Below are 17535 nucleotides of genomic sequence, written 5' to 3' on the forward strand. Positions count from 1 at the left end.
CCCATGACCATGGTTTAGCCTGAGCTGGCCCAAGGGACTGGGCCTAGCTTCTCTACGCCCCTGGGGCCCAGTGCTCGGCTGCTGTACGGCCCTCGCGCTGCATGGCTGCTTTACACCAGCTGAGGAGTTGGCCCATGAGCTCGAGGGACCCCCCCCCGTATTGTGTGGGGGGGTATTTCCTCCCTCGAAAGCAGCGGGGCTGGCCAGGATGGGCAGGGCCAGGCACGGAGCTTGGCTGGTTCCTGCTCACGTGCTCAGGGTCTCACTGAAGGCCACGGGTGGGGTGGGGTGGGGTGGGGAGGGGAGGGGAGGAATTGCCACCCAGGTACGGCTGGCAGGGCCCTTGGGGGGGTTCGCCTTCCGCTGCAGCCTGGGGGTGCAGGTCCCTGGCAGGATTATCGGGGTGTCTCATTTCCGGGGCCTCCCGCTCTCTGGCACACGCTAGTCTAGGCTCCTGGCGTACCTGGTCCCGGTTGGTGGGTGGGTTTAGTGTGGGGCTGGGGGCCTGGGACATACAGCTGCTGTGATGGTCTCTTCTCTGACTCTGTCCTGTAACTTGCACCCTGGCCCCAGGCTGCTGGCGCGGGGCCCCCATTCCGCTCTCCCGCCTGCCGCTGGAAATCACGAGTGACCTGGGGCAGAGTCTGACCCCCGTGGGAGCGGGGCAGGGACACTGCCCCAGTCAGGAGGGGGTTAACAGGCCACAGCTGGGGCAGGAGGGGGGCTCACCTTGAACCGGGGGCAGGCCAGGCCTCTGCCTGCGTTAATGTCCCCTGGTGCTGTCACTGATTAACGAGGCTGGTACACAAACAGCCGCCCCCTCCCAGCCCTGACCGTACCCACAGCAGGGGCATAAGCTGGGTCTCCCCAGTGCCAAGGGCTGCTCTGGCTCCAAGCAAGCACTGACCCACGCCCCCCCCCCATTCAGAGATACCAGTGCTGGCTTGGGGGGGGGCAGGGTACCAAGGCACAGACAGGGCAAAGCAGCCGGATCTCCCCGTCACACACAGCTCCCCCCTTCTGGGGGCATCTGATCCAAACTCTTTCGAGCAGGCCCTAGGAGAGGGGGGGGGGCTGCCTGTTACCCCACTCGCCCCCGCCAGAGGCCCATAGAACCCAGGAGTCCTGGCTCCCAACCCTAACCACGGGACACCCCCAGAGCCCCGGGTAGAACCCAGGAGTCCTGGCTCCCAGCCCCCTCCCCTTGACACCACGTCAGCCTGCACCTGGGAGGGGGGAGCGGAGCGGAGCTCCTGGGGGTGGGAGTCGCGGGGGGGGGGCCGTCTCCGCAGGTGCCCCCACCCTCCCACGTGCTCCGCCCCCCCGTTGCTCAATCGGCCCTTTCACAATCGCAGCCCCCCCCCAGTTCCTCCAATGTTCTCTGCTGCCAGCCGCGCCCCCCGCCCGCCACGTGCCGGGGGAAGCCCCGGGAGCCGCGCCCGGCGCACGGGCTGGCGGAGCCCGAGGCAGAGCGATGCGCGCTGCGGGGCGGACGCCGGCAGCCCCCGGGGCGCAGGAGGATGTGGGCGCTGCGGGCCGCCGGGCTGCTCGGGTTGCTGCTGGCCGCCGCGGCGGGTCCCTGCCCGCGGCCAGGTGGGTGCGGGGCCCGGGGGGCGGCGCGGGGGGCTGCGGGCGGCGCTGCCTGGAGCCGGAGATCGGGGGGAGATCGGGGCTCCGGGCAGCCGCGGGCGGGCGTCTCTTTCGCCCCGGGGACATTGCACAGATGGTGGCGCTGGGAGCCAGGACTCCTGGGTTCTGTCCCTGGCTCCGGGAGAGGAGTGGGGGTAGAAGCCAGGACTCCTGGGTTCCGTTCCCGTCTGCGGGTGAGAGGGAGGGGGGGTTAAGACTCCTGGGTTCTGTTCCGGGCTCGGGGAGGGGAGTGGGGTCTGGTGGGTCGGGGGGGGGCAGGGAGCAGGACTCCTGGGTTCCGTTCCCGGCTCCGGGGAGGGGGGAGGACTCCTGGGTTCTGTCCGCGCTCCCCGGGGTTGCGGAATGGCCGCGCCGAGCGGTGTTTTCAGTCGGGGCTGAGATTTATTTACTCCTGGTTCTCCCCCCCCCCCCCCCCCCCCCCCCCCCCCCCGGGGGGGAGCGTTGCCCCCCCCCCCGGCGTACTTCTGCTGGGCCCCCCCCCAACCTCCTCCTCTGTCCCCTGAACGGCGGGGCCCCACCGGGGGCTCCCCACGCGGGCCGGCTCCTGCTCCCCTTCCTGGCTGGAGGTCCCTGGGCTGAGCCGAGCTGGGGAGAGGCCCTTAACTCCAGGGCTCCCAGGTAGTGTTGCCTGGGGGCTGCCCCCCTCCCTTGCCCGGTGCCAGGGGTGCTCTAGGGGAAGAGCTGGTCCGCGGGGAGGGCATGGCAGCCAGTGAGCGACCCCTGTGCTCTGAGCCCCCATCCCAGTCGCTCGTGCAGCTGCCGGGGTGGGGAGCGCGGCACAGGGAGCACCCTGCCCCGGGCCAGGATTGGGCAGTGGGGGGGACCCCGTGCTGCAAAGGGGGCACCTGGGCCCTTGTGACCAGCAGGCACCAGAGGAACTGGTGTGGAGCCCACTGCAGCCTGGGCAGGGGGATGTGGGCAGAGGCTGCTGCCGCTCTCATCCTGCCCTCCCCAAAGCCAGCACAGACCCCTCCCCCCAGGGGGCCAGACGGGGGCTCTGGGGGGGGGGTGCAACGAACTCTGCACTTGTAGGAGGGTAACTTTGGGCCAGGCTGGGGGGCGCCCGTCTGCCTCCCCACTCTCAGCCTGCATGACCCGGCGCCACCCCACTGCCCCCGTCGGCTGGGCTGCGCCAGGCTGGTCGGCCCAGCGCAGCGGCTCATGAGTAGGGCTCTCAACTGCCCCACATCTGTGCCTGGAGTCTGGGGTCCTCCTGCCTGCAGCCTCCGAGCTTCCCTGCTCTGGTGTCTGGCCGTGGCCACCCGGGGACCGTGCCGGGGCAGCGGAGACCCCGGTGGCAGTAGTGGGATCTTGCCACACAAAGACCAATGAGCTGCTGGCTCTGGGGAGAGCCAAGAAACGAACCCAGGCGTCCTGGCTCCCAGCCCCCCACTGCTCTCCCCAGGGAGGAAATGAAACTTCCCAGCGCAATGGGGAAGTGCCCCGGCCTCCTGTGTGCCGGTAGCCAAGGGCTGAGTTGCTGCTGCTGGGCAAGTGGGGAGTGGGTCCCTCGGGTGCAGGCCAGGCGGTGCGGAGCTGCCCAGCCCCCGGCGCTGGGTTTGGCTGGTCTCTGAGCTGCCTGCCGCCACGTGCATCTCCCCTGAGCCTCCAGCCCTCGCATTGTCACTGATTATTTATACCCAGGGCGCCCCTCGGTGATGTAAGGGTTAAACCACCCGGCGGGGTCAGGACCCCAGCCCAGGGGTCCCAGACGGGGAAAAGGGCAGGTCTGGAACTGCCCAGTCGTGGCCTCCAGGGCCCAGGAACTCTGCCCCACAGACCCTGGGCACCAGCATGCCTGTGCTGGGGGCGTTTGAGGGCCTGGCTTAGAGGCGCCCATGCAGGGTCCTTGAGCCAGGCACCACACAGAGACGGCTCCTGCCCCAGAAGCTTCGCCTAAGGGGCCGAGGGAGGCAGGACGGTTCCCCCGGTTGGATCTTCGGGGAGCTGAGGGCCAGGGAGGTGCCGGAGCTGCCCCAAGAGAGCCTGTGACAGAGCTGGGAAGAGAACCCAGCTCTCCTGGGTCCCTTCAGTGGAAAGGTGCCCCCCCCCCTGCCAGGGGTGCCCTATTACCCCCAGTTTACGGGGGGCAGGGGGGGTTGCTGCCCAAGGCTCAGCCCGCATTCGACCCCAGCTCTCCTGGCTCGCAGCCCCATGCATGGGGGGCTGGTCCCTGTGGCGCAGGTGCCCGGCCCCCTGGGATTAGCAGGCAGCTGAGAGTTCTCTGTGCTGAGCCGGCCGGTTGCGTAAGTGGGTTCGGGTAGAACTGGCTGTTCCCGGCAGGGCTGCGCGGGCGCCGGGCACCGGGAAACCGGAGTGTTTGCTTTCGCTATTGACATTTGTGGGTTTGCAAAAATCCCAGCTCCTGTGAACCCGGCTGTGTGGGGGGGGGGGCATGTAAGGGAGGGGGACAGGGCGGGAGCTGTCCGCCTCTGACCGTTACAAACCGCCTGGCCCAGCCATGATCCAACTGAGCCAAACCCAGCTCTGGCCCCATCCTGGTGCCGGTGGTGACTGTCCCAGGGGTGGCCTTGAGGATTAACCCTTTGAGGCCAGCAGCCTGGGCCCCATGGGATTGCTGTGCACGCTGGAGCCCTGGACACCCCTCCCCCTCCTTGCTGCTGGGCCCCCAGCTTGCCAGGGAAATGAGGAGCCTGCAGCCCCGTTAAGGGCCCAGGCTGGGGCATGGCTGGCCGGGCTGAGGGCTCTGGGGCGGGGAAGGGGGGATCTGATGGGGATGGGGCCCGGTGCAGTGACTTGGAAAGAGGTGGGTGAGGAAGCGAGAGCTCAGCCAGGCCGATGCTCATTCAGGCTTGTCCTCTCCAGCAAATATCCAGCAAATATTGACACAGGCTGGTTGTCTCCTCCGGCAGGGAGCCCCTGGGCAGTGTTTCCTAGGAGCCGGGAAGGGGGGCCCTGGGAGCGGGAGCCTCTGCCCTCCAGCCTGGTGGGGAGATGGAGGGTCAGCACCACCATGGCACACAGCAGCCAGCGAGAGTCATCTCCTGTGACCTCATAGCCTGGTCAGCTTGTGGCACCCAGGGAAGGTGGCAATCCCCATGGAACAGAAGGGGAAACTGAGGCACAACAAGGGTATTTGCCTAGGGTCATACAATGAGTAGTGGCTCAGCTGGGCATGGAACCCAGGAGTCCTGGCCCCCCCAGCTCTAACCCCTAGACTGCACTCCCTTCCCTCTGCATTAATGGCCCTTCCCCTCCTGCAGCCCTCCCGCCTGACACGGTGCTGAGCACCGTGGGAGCAAACGTCACCCTGCCCTGCCTGCAGTGGCAGCCGGAGCCAAATGGCCCCGTCAGCTGGAAGCTGGAGAACCAGGCTGTGAGTTCGGAACGCGCGGTGCTGGGGGCCAGCCTGCTGCTGCGCCTGGTGCAGTACGACGACTCGGGCAGATACAGCTGCTATGTGGGCGGCTGCCTGGTGCGCTCGCTGCGGCTGCTGGTGGAAGGTGAGTCTGGCTCGGGGCGGGGATGCCCGTGGCAGGGGCTGGGGTGGAATGTGCAGATCCATGGGCGCCTGGACTGGGGGGTCCCCCGTGCCTGCGGGATGCTGCAGCAGCGTCCAGGCCAGCAGGCTCATCCTGCAGGGTCCAAAGGCTGCATCGGGCGAGCGGTGTAACGCGGTACCTGGCGTGGGTCGGGACGTGCCCGGCTGGCGTGGCTGGCTCCCCTTCTGCCCCTGCCCGGCTCTGCAGCCACTAACCCCTGCTCGCAGTCCGGGGGCTCCCCTCACCGCCGCTGTGTCTGACTCCAGAGCCCCCGGAGCCGCCCGGCTTCTCCTGCTACCGGAGGAGCCACGTCAAGGACATCCTGTGCGAGTGGCAGCCGCAGCGGAGGCCGTCGCCCCGGACCAGGGCTGTGCTGTGGGTGAAGAGGTGGTGAGAGGCCTGGGGGAGCTGAGCCGCGGTTGGGGCTGACCCTGAGGCCCTCGAGGAGCATGTGGGGGTAACCCCACCTGGGACCCAGCCCTGGAGTTAGCTGTTAGCCATGGAGCCAGCTGGGCACGAGAGCGAGGCCAGGGCAGGAGTTGGTGTAGGCGTAGCCAGCATGGCTGGGCTGTCGATGCCCGGCAGGGTCTCTCTCCCCCCCCCTCTCCCCCCAGCGGCTGGCTCTCCGCGAGCAGAGCTGGGGCCTGCTTTCCCGGCACCAAATCGCCCTCCCCCCTTGCCGGGTGCTGGATGGGGGGATGCCACGGCAGGGTTGGATGTGGGGGTCCCTCGGGGACTCTCTCCCTTGGCCGGCAGTGCCAAGCCCTGGGGGGGGGGAGGAGTGCTGCTGGCCTTCAAATCAGACCCGACGCCGAGGGCTTGACCGTGCCTGCTCAGGAAAGAACCGTGCGCCTTCTCCCAGGCATCCTCCCCCCATCCCCACATGCCCACACCCTCCCTACTTTCAGTTCCATACAGAGTCCTTCTCTTCCTGTTCGGCGGCCCTGCGGCTGCTCCGTTCCACCCCAGAGTGGCTGCAGTGCAGCACCGTGTGCAGGGAGCCCTTGGCCAGGGGAGATGCCCGAGTGGGGTGGGAGGCTGCTGTCGCATGTTGCAGGCTGGGGCAGACCCTGCTGTGACTTTGAGCTGATGTCGGTAGCTCCGCCGGGCCCTGGGGTGTTCCCGACCTGGGGACGTGGGTGGGGGGCGGTGGCAGGGCCCGCTGGCTGGGTGCTGCGCCTGGCCCTGAGCCGTATTCCCTCCCTGGCAGGCTCACGGGGGAGAACGCCACGGAGCAGCGCTGCCGCTACTTCCCCAAGGTGGAGAAATTCACGTGCAGGGTCACGGTGCCGCCCAGCGAGGACGACACCTTCCTGCTGGTGTCCATGTGCATCAGCAACGGGGCGGGGAGCGCGGTCAGCAAGGACCAGGTCATCTCGGCCAACCGCGTCTGTATGTATGACCCCCTGCCCCTCCTGCTGCCCCCCTTCTCCCCACGCCTACCCCACTGCCCCTCCCCGGAGCTTTGCCTGCTGTCCTCCCCGTTTTCCAGCCAGGTCTCTCTCCCCATGGGGCTGCTGGGTGCTGGCGCTGGCTCCCCCATCCCTGGCCCATCTGCCATGGCAACCCCCTGTAACGACGCGGTTCTGGCAGGACACAACGGAGAGTGCCAATTCAGGACAAATTGCTCAAACAGGGCAGTTACAGCCCTAGGCTGGGGTTTTTCCACCTCTAAGGCAAACCAAACCAGCCAGACAAAGAGGACTTCGGTCTCACCCCACTGGCTAACCGCAAGTCTCACAAGCAATTCCCTTAGACACTCCAGTTTCCCAGTATTACCACCAGTGCCACTCGTTATGGGAATGAACGGTTATGAAAACCAACACCCCAGTAAAAGAAAAAAGGTTCCCCCAATCCCAAAGGACCAAGCCCCAGACCCAGATCAATATACACATCAGATCTTACCCACAAATCACGCTGTTGCCAATCCTTTAGAATCTAAAATCTAAAGGTTTATTCATAAAAGGAAAAAGATCTAGGTGAGAGCAAGAATTGGTCAAATGGAATCAATTCTATACAGTAATGGCAAAGTCTTGGTTCAGGCTTGTAGCAGTGATGAAATAAACTGCAGGTTCAAATCAAGTCTCTGGAACATCCCCAGCTGGGATGGGTCATCAGTCCTTTGTTCAGAGCTTCAGTTTGTAGCAAAGCCCCTCCAGAGGTAAGAAGCCGGATTGAAGACCAGATGGAGATGAGGCATCAGCCTTTTAGTCTTTTCCAGGTGTAAGAACACCTCTTTGTCCTTACTGTGGAAAATTACAGCAAAATGGAGTCTGGAGTCACATGGGCCAGTCCCTGCATACTTTGCTGAGTGACAAGGCGTATTTGCCTTCTCTCAATGGGTCCATTGTATAGCTGATGGTCCTTAATGGGCCATCAAGCAGGCTAGGCAGAGCTAACACCAACTTGTCTGGAGTGTTACCCAGAAGCAGAGCCCAAGTTTGAAACACAGACCATATAGAGCCAATATTCATAACTTCAACTACAGAAATGATACACACATATAGACAGCATAATCATAACCAACAAACCATAACCTTGTCTTAGATACCCTATCTGACCCCCTTCATACAAGATTTGGTGCCACTACAGGACTTTGGTTGCAACCATGTTCTATACGGTCCCAGTTCAAGTCAATAACGTGACACCCCCCCTCTCCTGACAGTGAAGCCGGACCCCCCAGTGAATGTGCTGGTGGACCCGGTGGAGAGCGCGCCCCAGAAACTGCGTGTGAACTGGACGTATCCGCCCTCCTGGGACCCCAGGTTCTACCGGCTGCACTTCCAGGTCCGGTACCGGGCTGAGCGCTCCCAGAGCTACACGGAGGTGAGCACCCCCCCCCCATCGCCCTGGGCTCCCCGCCCCTGCCAGGCCAGCTCCACGCATGCCCCACCCTGCAGCTGCTGGGCAGGATGGGCTCCCCCTGCCGCAGCCCCTGCCCCCCAACTCCCATGCCTGGGCCCCTGCCCCCAGAGCTACAGCGTGGGGAGAAGGGCCCGGTGCATCGCATTTCCCTGTGGACAGGGAGGGTGCTGGGCTAGAAAGGAAGAGGGGGCTGTGATGCTTCCCGGGGGTACCCCGGGTTCAGAGGCACCTCGCTAGCATCATAACACACATCCTAGACTGAGCCTGAACGTTGCTAACGGGACGTTAGTACGGGCCAGGAGCGAAAGCTGCCCCCGATCCTCCCAGCGTACCGCAGCCAGGCGAGGCTGGCCGTTCCCTGGCTAGGTGAGGGACACCTGGGTGCCCCTTGCAAGCCCAGAGAGATCCGGATGGTCCTTCGAGCCTTAGTCACAAACCGACCCCCGCCGGCTGCGGGGTTGCTCCTGTGGAGTCTGTGAGCTCCGTTAGCATCTCCTGCCTGCCCGAAGGGAAGATGTTCGCCACCTGGTGACCTGCTTAACTCCCAGACCTCCCGGTCAAGGGACCCACCTCCTCCCAGAGGATCCGGACGCCCGGCAGAGACCTCCCCTGCCCCTCATCAGTGAATTATCCTAGACAACGGACTCAGGGGATCCCTGTAAAACTCTGCACCCCCGGTGCCCTCTGCTAGTTGGCATCACGAGGTTCCTGGGTCACAGGGACCTGGGCTGTCCCAGCTGGGGAGGAGGTGAGGGGCTGTGCCAGTGCTGGTGCCCATGGTTTAATTCTGCCTGTTGCTTGCAGATCGACCAGCTAAGAGAGACGTCCCTGGTGATCCATGATGCCTGGCACGGTGCACGGCACAGGGTGCAGGTGCGGGGGCTGGAGGAGTTTGGCCACGGCTCGTGGAGCGAGTGGAGCCAGGAGGCCGTGGGCACCCCGTGGGCAGGTAGGACTGAGGGGGAGGGGTTCTCTGGGTGCCGTCCCCCCCCTCACCCCGATTCCCAGGGCTGTTCCCTCACTGCTGCTGTCCTTGGATTGCAGATCCCAACGGCCTCGAGTGGCAGACAGGATCCTATAGCTCGCAGGTAAGGCAGGCGGTGCCGGGGCTGCCTGCCCGTTTGCTAGGGGCCCATGGGCCCCGGTGGGAGGGGGAACAGGCCTCAGGGCTCAGCACTGTATGTGCTTCACCCAAGGGCTCTGTGCCCTGGGGGAGCAGGAGGGGGACATGCCGTGTGTTGGGGGTGTCACAGGCGGGGATGGGGGAGTGGGACGGGGGACATGCCGTGTGTTGGGGGTGTCACGGGCGGGGATGGGAGAACTGGAGGGGGGACATGCCGTGTGTTGGGAGTGTCACAGGCGGGGATGGGGGAGAGGGACGGGGGACATGCCGTGTGTTAGGGGTGTTGTGGGTGGGACTGGGGGGACCCTTTGACCCTGTTGCTAACCCCCTCTCCCCCATCTCTCTCCTCCAGTTCCCCTCGGATTATGATTTCTACAGCGAGACGTTCACGGGCCCCCCCGGGCTCTATGACACAGAGGGCGCTAATGGTAATGAGACCCCCCCTTGCCCCCCGCGCTGGTCTGTCAGGCCCAGAGCTCCCGGGTGGGCAGGGCTGCCACGCCAGGGACATGCAGGGCGATCCAGAGCACCTCAGGACGGGCTGATCCGGGGCAACCGAGCCAGGGGGCAGCCCGATGGGTGGGCCTCAGGCTGGCTGTGCCGGCCCACAGGAGGCCTCGGTCATTCTCCAGGGCTCCCAGCCCTTGGCAGCAGGTTTCTGGCCTTTGTAAAGCCCTCGCTGGGAGGTGGCGCAGAAATATCCAGCCCTGCAAAGCGAGCGGGGGGAGGGGGGGCTGGGCCTTGCCGTGCTGGTAACGGTGTCCGTGTCCCCTTGGTTTGCAGTGGGGGGTCTTGGTGTCGGCGACCACTCCACCGTGCCCCTGTACACGTTCCTGGTCACCGGAGGGAGCCTGTTCCTGGGCACCGGCCTGCTCGCTGGCATTGTGCTCAGGTGAGACGCGGCCGGGCCAGCTGCCACTGGGCCTGCGCTCGGGCTGGTGCCGAGGGGTGATGGCACCGGCTGGCCTCCTGGGGAAGCACTGAGGGAGGGACAGTCACTCTCAGCTGGTGCCCCAGGCCGTGCAGTGCATGCCTGGGTCGGATCTGTTACTCCAGTGTGACTCTGGAGTGACTCCCGGGCACCAGGGCAGGACAGGATCTGGCCTGCTGGACTCAGCCGAGTTCCTGCTGGACTTACCCCTGCGTGGCCAAGAGAGGCCATCTCCATAGAGCAGTCCGGGGGTCTTCTGGCGAACAGGAACGGGCCCCCTGCCCCCTTATATGGGTGGCCACTGCTGGCCCCAGCAGCTCTCTGGGGCTGGGATCCTGGTCTCCCTCCAGCTGAGAGACGCCCCTGAGGCCCCTGGCAGGACTGGGAGAGCCCCCTCCAGCCCTGCTCATGGACTCCTGCTTGGCTCTCCACTGGGGTCCTTTCCTGAGCCCTGTGTGCTGGGGAACCCAGAGGGGCCGAGGGCCCGGGCCCTGCCCCCAGCACGACTCTCCCCCTTCCAGCTGCGAGTGACTCACCCAAACGGTGCGGTGGGGGGCTCGGGCGAACTGCCATGGGAGCAGCTGGGTGCTTCTCGCTCTCTGTGGCCCCCCAGTCACTGATTTGCTGCTGACCCTTGTGCCACGGAGAGCTGCCCTGAATGCTCGTCTCACAGGCTGTTACTGATGGAGACTCAGTGGGGCTTTGCCCCCTGCCTGCCCCTGGGGAGAGCCACGGGCCTGGGGCAGCCATGATGTGGTCCCGGGGCCAGCAGGGCAATGGGCACCCTGCCAATGCAGGCCTGAGTCCCAACCCCGCTGCCAGCAGGGATCAGGGTGTCTGAGGGGTGTGAGCCCCCAATCTCTGCCCCTTCCTGACCTGCTCTGTGTTCAAGGTACAAGAAGAAATGGAGGAGGGGCTCCCTGGGCCAGGGCAAGGCCAGCGCTGTGGTCCAGCACCCCTTGGTGCCGCTGGCTCCTCCGAGCCCCACGTCCCCACTGAGCGAGGCCCCGCTCCTCTCCCCTCCGGCATCGCCAGGCACCCCTGGCAGCGGTGACTTCGGCCCCTTCGACGTCACCAACATGGATTACCTCCTCGTCCCCCAGTAGCCGGGGAACCAGCCTCGCCAGCCTGCGACGCAGCGACCGCCCCAGCAGGCACCAAGGCAGGGGCCCGACCTTGTGGCTCGGCTATAAATAGCCTGGCCCTTAACAATAGCTCCCTCTGCCCCGGTGGGCTGGAGCCGCTGCCGGGCAGCTCCGGGCTCCCAGCAGCCGTGGTTCCCGGGACTCTGCTGGAAGGAGCCAACCTCTCTGTCCTTCCTGGGAGACGGACCCGTGCCCGCTGGCACCTCTCCCACGGTCTCCCCCAAGCAGCTGGAGCCAGCGTTTCCCGGCCTGCCTCGTGGCGGGGTTTGGACGGTCCTTGGCTGGGGCCGGCGCCCCCGTGACGCAGCGTGGAGGGCGTCCGATGGGCCCACTTCCCGCGGAAGGTGGCAAGGGCTGGCGGGGCCCCAGTTCCGGGAGAGGGGCATTAACCGGTAGAGCCGGGCATTCAGAGCGCTGCCCCTCGGCCAGGCGCTCGCCAGGGGAAGTCAGCTCTAGGCCGACAGCAGAGTCAGAGCCAGCGCTGCAGCCGCCCCGTCCGAGGGTGCAGGGGCCCCCGATGGCCCCCAAACCGTGGGATGACTCGGCCTGCCACCGGGCAGCTAGAGCTGCAGCTCCAGCCCACTGCCCCCCCTCCCCCAATTGTACGGGGCTGGAGGTGCCATGAGAGACCCTGTCGCGGGGCGCTCACCATCTGTATGGACGTGGGGGGGATGGACAGTGGCTCAGAGTGGGGGCAGGACGTGGCTGAGCTCACCCAGTGCCCTCCCAACCGGGCCTCACCCCCTCCCTGCAGCTGCTTGCGTGTGGCTGTAACAAAGGCTCCCCCCCCCCCCCGGTGCAGTGCTGGGGGTTGGATTCTCTCCCCCCCCCCATCAAACTGGTGTTTGTGTGAAGAGGGTTTTGTACAGGAAGAGCCGTGTGTTGGCAACCGTGTGTCCAATAAATGTTTTTTTACGCGGTGCCTAGGGCTGCTCTGGGGCATTAGCCGACCCCCCCGCTCTGGTCGGGGAAGAAGCCGAGCCTGGCGCTGGCGCCGGAGGGGCCGCGACTGCGACCGTGGCAGCAGAGCAGTGACGTGTTCCTACGTGGCCGGCGAGCCCAGGCCAGAGCCACGCAGAGAACCCAGGCGTCCTGGCTCCTAGAGCTGCCACCGGTTTCGCAACACGGCGAAGGAAAACTGGCGGCTGCAGCTGGCGCATGTTCCCCGGGCCGTGTGAGGGCAGGAAGCCACAGGCCGGGAGGCCAGGCTTGCCCGCTGCCCGGGGGAGACAGTTCCCCTTTGGGGCTGGCCCCTGGCTTGTACCAAGCTGCACAGGATGCAGATGTCGCTCCTGGGGCTGGGAAGAGCGCGGGGTGGGGGCGAGGTGCAAAGGCAGCAGGGTCTGGGCCACCTCTTAGCAGCAGCAGCTGGGGGACGGCAGGGCCGAGCCCTGGGCCCCGGGGAGACGGGAGGGGTTCAAGGGGCGACGCGGGGCAGGGGCCAGGCTGAGTGCTGAAGCTCAGGGCTCCCTGGGGTGCTAGCCCCACCGCTGCCTGCGCCTCTCCCTGGGAGCGGCTGGGGAAGCCCCCACCCCCGCCCAGGGCTGTGCAGAGGAAGGTTCGCTGCCTGCTATGTAAATTGCCTACCCCGAAAGTACCTGCTGCCAGCAGCTCCAGTCTGGGTTTGAGTCAGCCCCTTCCCCGCAGAGCCCAGACTAGCAGGCGGGGGCGGCTGACAGGTGAGCGAGCGGCCCTCTGCCCCCAGGGTGAGGGTTCACACAGCCAGGCCCCCAAGCTGGGAACCAGCCAGAAACACCCCCCCCCAGTCTGTGCCTGGGGAAAGGGGTTTGCCATTGTGCTCACGGGGAGCTGAACCATTTTGCCAACCTGGCCCCCAGGAGCAGCAGGAACTCACACAGCTTCCAGCCTTGGCCAGACAGCAGGCAGGCGCCTGGTCTCCGTGGGGGGAACTGCCCAGCAATGCGAGCCCCGTACGATCCCCCCCTGGGTGGAACAGGCGTCGCTGTGCCAGACCTGAGCCTCCAGAGGCCATAGGCCCAGACTGGCTAATGCAGAGCAGGTTCTTCCACAGCGACTCCGCCGGCCCCAGCCGCACAAGGCCTGAGCCCAGAGGTAAATCCAGATTTACCCCAGGCTAGCCGCAGAATCCAGCTCACACCAGCTGCGTGAGTTGTGTGTCGCTCACTTCTGGACACACATTTTGTAAGACACGAAGTTCCCCAAGTGAGGGTGAGGGCAGGAAGCTGACTAACCCCGTCTCTGCGGCAGAGGCGCTGAAAAGGGAGAAGGACAGATTTTTTTTTCCTTAGTGCTGATGCAAATCAGAAAATCCAAAGCCTCGCCACTGATTTCAATGGGCTTGGAACCAGGCCCCACTGCAAAGATGCAACCAAGCACTTATTGCAAATGCAGCGCTAGCAAGCGTCTCTTCTGCCCAGGCCTCAGCAACACGCAGACGCCGGGCGAGGCTTTTCCTTGACGTGACAGTTTATTTCCTCCTCGCGCCACGGCTGCAAGCAGCCTTGAGTCAGTTCTCACCCGACATTCAGAGACATCATAAAACCACCTCGGGCAACATCATAAATACTTTAAAAACAATTAATACAGACAAGCAGCTGTTAAAGACACAGTCTCCAAAGATCAAAGGTCTAACACTGGCTATGGAGCCACATGGGGCACAGCTGTGCTAACAGCTGACCCCAAGAAAGCATGACGACCTGCCGGGACGCTCTGCCGGGCTCTTGCCCAACCCAGGAGCGTCTCCGAGAGCTTTGGTCCAGTTGGCTGCTCCCTGGGAGCAGGGCCGGCTCCAGGCACCAGCTTGGCAAGCAGGTACTTGGGGCGGCCCCTCCGGAGAGGGGCGGCGGGTCCAGCTATTCGGCGGCAATCCGGCAGACGGTCCCTCACTCCCGGTTGGGGCGAGGGACCCTCCGCCGGATTGCCACCGCGGGGCGCGATCGGGGCTTTTTTTTTTTGGCTGCTTGGGGCGGCCAAAACCCTGGAGCCGGCCCTGCCTGGGAGGCACGCGAGCTGCATGCACATGCTAACTGGACTCCCCCGGGACACTGGCTAGACCAAGCCGCAGCCTGGCTCGCTTGGGGAAGGGGATTCGATTCCGTCGGAGGGGCAAAGGCGCTCAGGGCTTGGCCTCTCGGCAGAGCTAACGCACGTGTCGCCCCCACCCCGCACGCGAGGGTGTTGGTGCGTTGCCCGGAGGTGGCTGGCACAGGGTAAATGGAGTGGAGCTAACGCCGCATTGAGGACAGCGCCTCAGCCTGGAGCGACCACAGCTGGCCGGCCTGTGTCTCCGGCCACGCTCCAGTAGGGAGAACCTGCCTGGGAACTCCTCAGGACATGCAACTAAGGGGAACAGTTTCCTTCCTTGCCTGGTCCCACCCTGTACTGCAGAGTCCTCGCCACATGGTGGCAGTGTTGACCCAAGCACTAATTGGCCCCTTTCTAGTCTCTGCCCACCCCAGGGTGCAGGGACGACGGGGGAGCCCCTGGCTCTGTGTAGGGGGCAGAGCAGTGGGGAGGGGGCGGCCGCCGGGGGATTTGGGGCTCTGCTGGCAGTTTGCGTCCCCTGCCAGGCACCAAGTCAGCAAAGCAGGTGCTAACCTGAGCCCCGACCAGCCGGGGGGCTTTGCTGAAGCAAGGCCTGGCAGAACGAAGCCCAGCGCCAGCTCCCAGGGGTTTACTCCTGTTCCCGGGGGCAGCGCCTGAAACGACTGGAACCGACTCGGGGCTTGTGGCTCCGGGACCAGGCCCCGTTACAGGGAGAAAGCCAGAGTGCGGGTCCTGCCGCCCCTCAGTCAGGCCCCACAGGAGTAGGCAGGTACTTAGGGTCTGGAGAGGCAACCGGCCAGGCTTACAGAGTACGTAACGCCGTGTGCCCCCCCTTCCATCGCTGGGGAGATCACGTAACCCGCGGGGCAGCCGGCTGCAGACTCAGTACTGGACAGCGCCAGCTGCAGGCGTTTGGCCCTGGCTTTGGGCTACGCCAGGGGTGGGGCAGACTGGAGGGGAGAGAAGGCCTGGAGGGGGAATGACCTTGCAGTGGAGGGTCACAAGGATGCTCCCAGCAGGGAGACACCGTGCGGTCGAGTCAAACACCTTGCCCTGGACAGAAAGCAGTGGGGCAAAGGGGCCTCCCGGGGTGCGGGAGAGTCAGGGAAGCAGAACGGCTGCCCAGGGTGCCAGTGGAGCCGGGCCCCAGCTGCCCACAACCCTCAGAGACCCCAGGAAGCCAAAGGGGACGTCACCCTCCCAGACAGCGGCCAGGAGGCAGCGGGGCAGGAGCTCTGGCCTGTGCCAGGCCTTGAAGGGGATTGAGACCAGGAGCAGCCGCTCAGCACCGTGCCCATTGCTGCCCAGCGTCACGCTGACTGACAGTCCCAGGCAGCGCGGGGTCACCCCTCCGGAGCAGGCCATTGGGAGACAGGCTAGCGGGCCGGCCAGCCGGCGGGACGATCCGCTCTGGCGATCCCAACATCCCTTTATACCGGCACCAAAGCCGGGCAGCTCCGGCTCTGTGCAGGGCCAAGGGGGCTCTCCGTGGGGCAGAGCGTTCCCAGACTGCAGCCCCTGCTAGCCAACGGGGGCGCCGTCCTGCAGGCTGAACAGCCGCTCCCACGGGGGCAGCGACCGGGCCCTGGCTGGAACGAGATCAGACGTGCTGGGGAGCGGGGTCTTTGACTCTGCCCAGGGTGGGCCCCGGAGCGCTTGCCGCTCCCGCGATGCGCCTGGCTCCACGCGCGAGCCCGCCCGGCCCCCTGGCTGCCCCGAAGTCCGTGGCGAAGCCCCAGGCAGCTGGCTGGGCCCGGCCGCGCTAATGCAGCTTGCTGTGCACGGGGTGCAGCAGGGTCATGTGCTCCGCCCCTTTGAAGGGCAGCTTCTCGGTGGAGTAGTGATGCACCACCTCGGGGACGCTGCCGAAGACCCCGCTGGTCTGGCTCAGCGTGTACTTGTTGTCCTTGGTCTGGGCCACGATGATGTGGACGCATCCCTGACTGGTCCTGCAGCAAAGCCAGGGGGGGGGGGGGGGGGGAAGCCGGCGGTGGTGGGGGGGGCCGGGGGGGGGGCACCCTGGGCCTCACATGCTACAGCCAGCACTGACCTTAGTCCTTGCTCTGGCTCCTCCCGGCCCAGCACTTCATGTATGAAACCTCGCAAGGCCCGAGCAGCTTCGTTATCCCCACTGTGCAGAGGGGAAACTGAGGCACGGTGAGGCTCGGCCTCAGCAAGTTAGTGGCCGACCCAGGAGTCCTGGCTCCCAAGCACTTGAACTCACTCCCCCTCCGGAGCCAGGAAGAAAACCCAGAGGGAGTCTTGGCTCCTGACCACCAGGCCCCACTCCCCTCCCAGAGTTGTAAATAGAACCCAGGAGTCCTGGCTCCCCCCACACTGGGCACTGAAGGGTGACCCCAGAGCAGCAGTGACTGGCTCCAGAGGGAAACTTCTCCATGGATCAGACCCAACGGGAACTGCTGGGTGCAGAGCTCCAGGCCGGCTCCTGGTCCAGTGTGCTGCCCTGGGGGCAGGGGGTGTTTCCCGGGATACAGCCCTGGGCACCACCACCTCCAGGCTCTGCCCGCTAGCCCTGCTGCCAGGGCCTGGCTCTCTGCTGCCTGCCCCACCGCTTCCCAGGCCAGAGCGACACCATCGCCCCCCGCCAGGTGTGACGGGAGCAGCCGCACGAGGTGCTGGCGAGTCCCTGGGTATGTTCCCCGTTTCCCTGGGCTGGGCCTGGCTAGGGGCTGCCCAGGGCCATTCCGGCCCCACGGTCGCCTCGTCACCAGCCCAGCCCCTGTTTGTTCCCTTCCCTGCTCCGATTGTTTCGGCTCCAGGGGCTCCACTTCCTCAGGAAGGAAACGCCGCCAGCACTGCCGACAACGATCCTCCAGCGCTGCGCCAGAGAGCCAGGGGCCGGGCACTGCCGCGACCCGGGCCGGCCCTCGGGGCCGCGCCTCCCAGGACACAGCCAGCAACAGGGAGGCCGAGGGGGGCGCGGGGCCTTTGCCCCATGCCTGGCGTGGGGGCTTCCCACGGTGCTCCACGCCCACAAGGCCTGGAATCCAAGGGGGTCAGGCTGCTCCCCAGAGACCCTTTGGCCCAGGAAAGGTGTTTCTGTAAGGCAGCCCAACAGGCCTGTGCTTCCCACAGAGCCCTCCCAGAATGCCTGGGTCCTATTTCCAGCTCAGGGAGGGGAGTGGGGTCCAGTGAGTTAGAGTAGGGGGGCTGGGAGCCAGGACTCCTGGGTTCTCTCCCTGGGAAGGGAGTGGGGTCCAGTGCTTAGAGCTGGGGGGCTGGAAGCCAGGACTCCTGGGTTCTCTCCCTGGGAAGGGAGTGGGGTGCAGT

The 17535-nt window shown here is 65.7% G+C and overlaps 2 protein-coding genes across 2 annotated transcripts in view; one reads left to right on the top strand and one right to left on the bottom strand.

Annotated features, from left to right (window-relative positions):
* Positions 1-1410: 1410 nt before the first annotated feature.
* IL6R (interleukin 6 receptor) lies at positions 1411-12139 on the top strand. Its single transcript, XM_026658099.2, has 10 exons — positions 1411-1593; positions 4875-5114; positions 5420-5543; positions 6364-6545; positions 7819-7979; positions 8823-8967; positions 9063-9106; positions 9494-9569; positions 9925-10033; positions 10965-12139. Exons 1-10 carry the CDS (start codon positions 1521-1523, stop codon positions 11176-11178), a joined length of 1368 nt encoding a protein of 455 aa, XP_026513884.1. The 5' UTR covers positions 1411-1520; the 3' UTR covers positions 11179-12139.
* Positions 12140-14137: 1998 nt separating this feature from the next.
* The window catches only part of SHE (Src homology 2 domain containing E), an 11451-nt gene continuing 8053 nt past the window's right edge, over positions 14138-17535 (bottom strand). Inside the window, exon 6 of the mRNA XM_026658065.2 lies at positions 14138-16193. Coding sequence (XP_026513850.1) covers positions 16007-16193 — 187 coding nt within the window. The 3' untranslated portion in view covers positions 14138-16006. The remainder of the gene's footprint in view (positions 16194-17535) is intronic.

This window comes from Terrapene carolina, unplaced genomic scaffold (assembly GCF_002925995.2).
Source record: "Terrapene carolina triunguis isolate 2854851 unplaced genomic scaffold, T_m_triunguis-2.0 Scaffold397, whole genome shotgun sequence".
Taxonomy (NCBI): domain Eukaryota; kingdom Metazoa; phylum Chordata; order Testudines; family Emydidae; genus Terrapene; species Terrapene triunguis.

Coding starts and splice junctions, on each gene's coding strand:
- IL6R (XM_026658099.2), top strand. CDS start 1,521: ATGTGGGCGCTGCGGGCCGCCGGGCTGCTCGGGTTGCTGCTGGCCGCC. Junction 5,115..5,419: donor GCTGCGGCTGCTGGTGGAAG/GTGAGTCTGGCT, acceptor GTCTGACTCCAG/AGCCCCCGGAGCCGCCCGGC. Junction 5,544..6,363: donor GTGCTGTGGGTGAAGAGGTG/GTGAGAGGCCTG, acceptor CCTCCCTGGCAG/GCTCACGGGGGAGAACGCCA.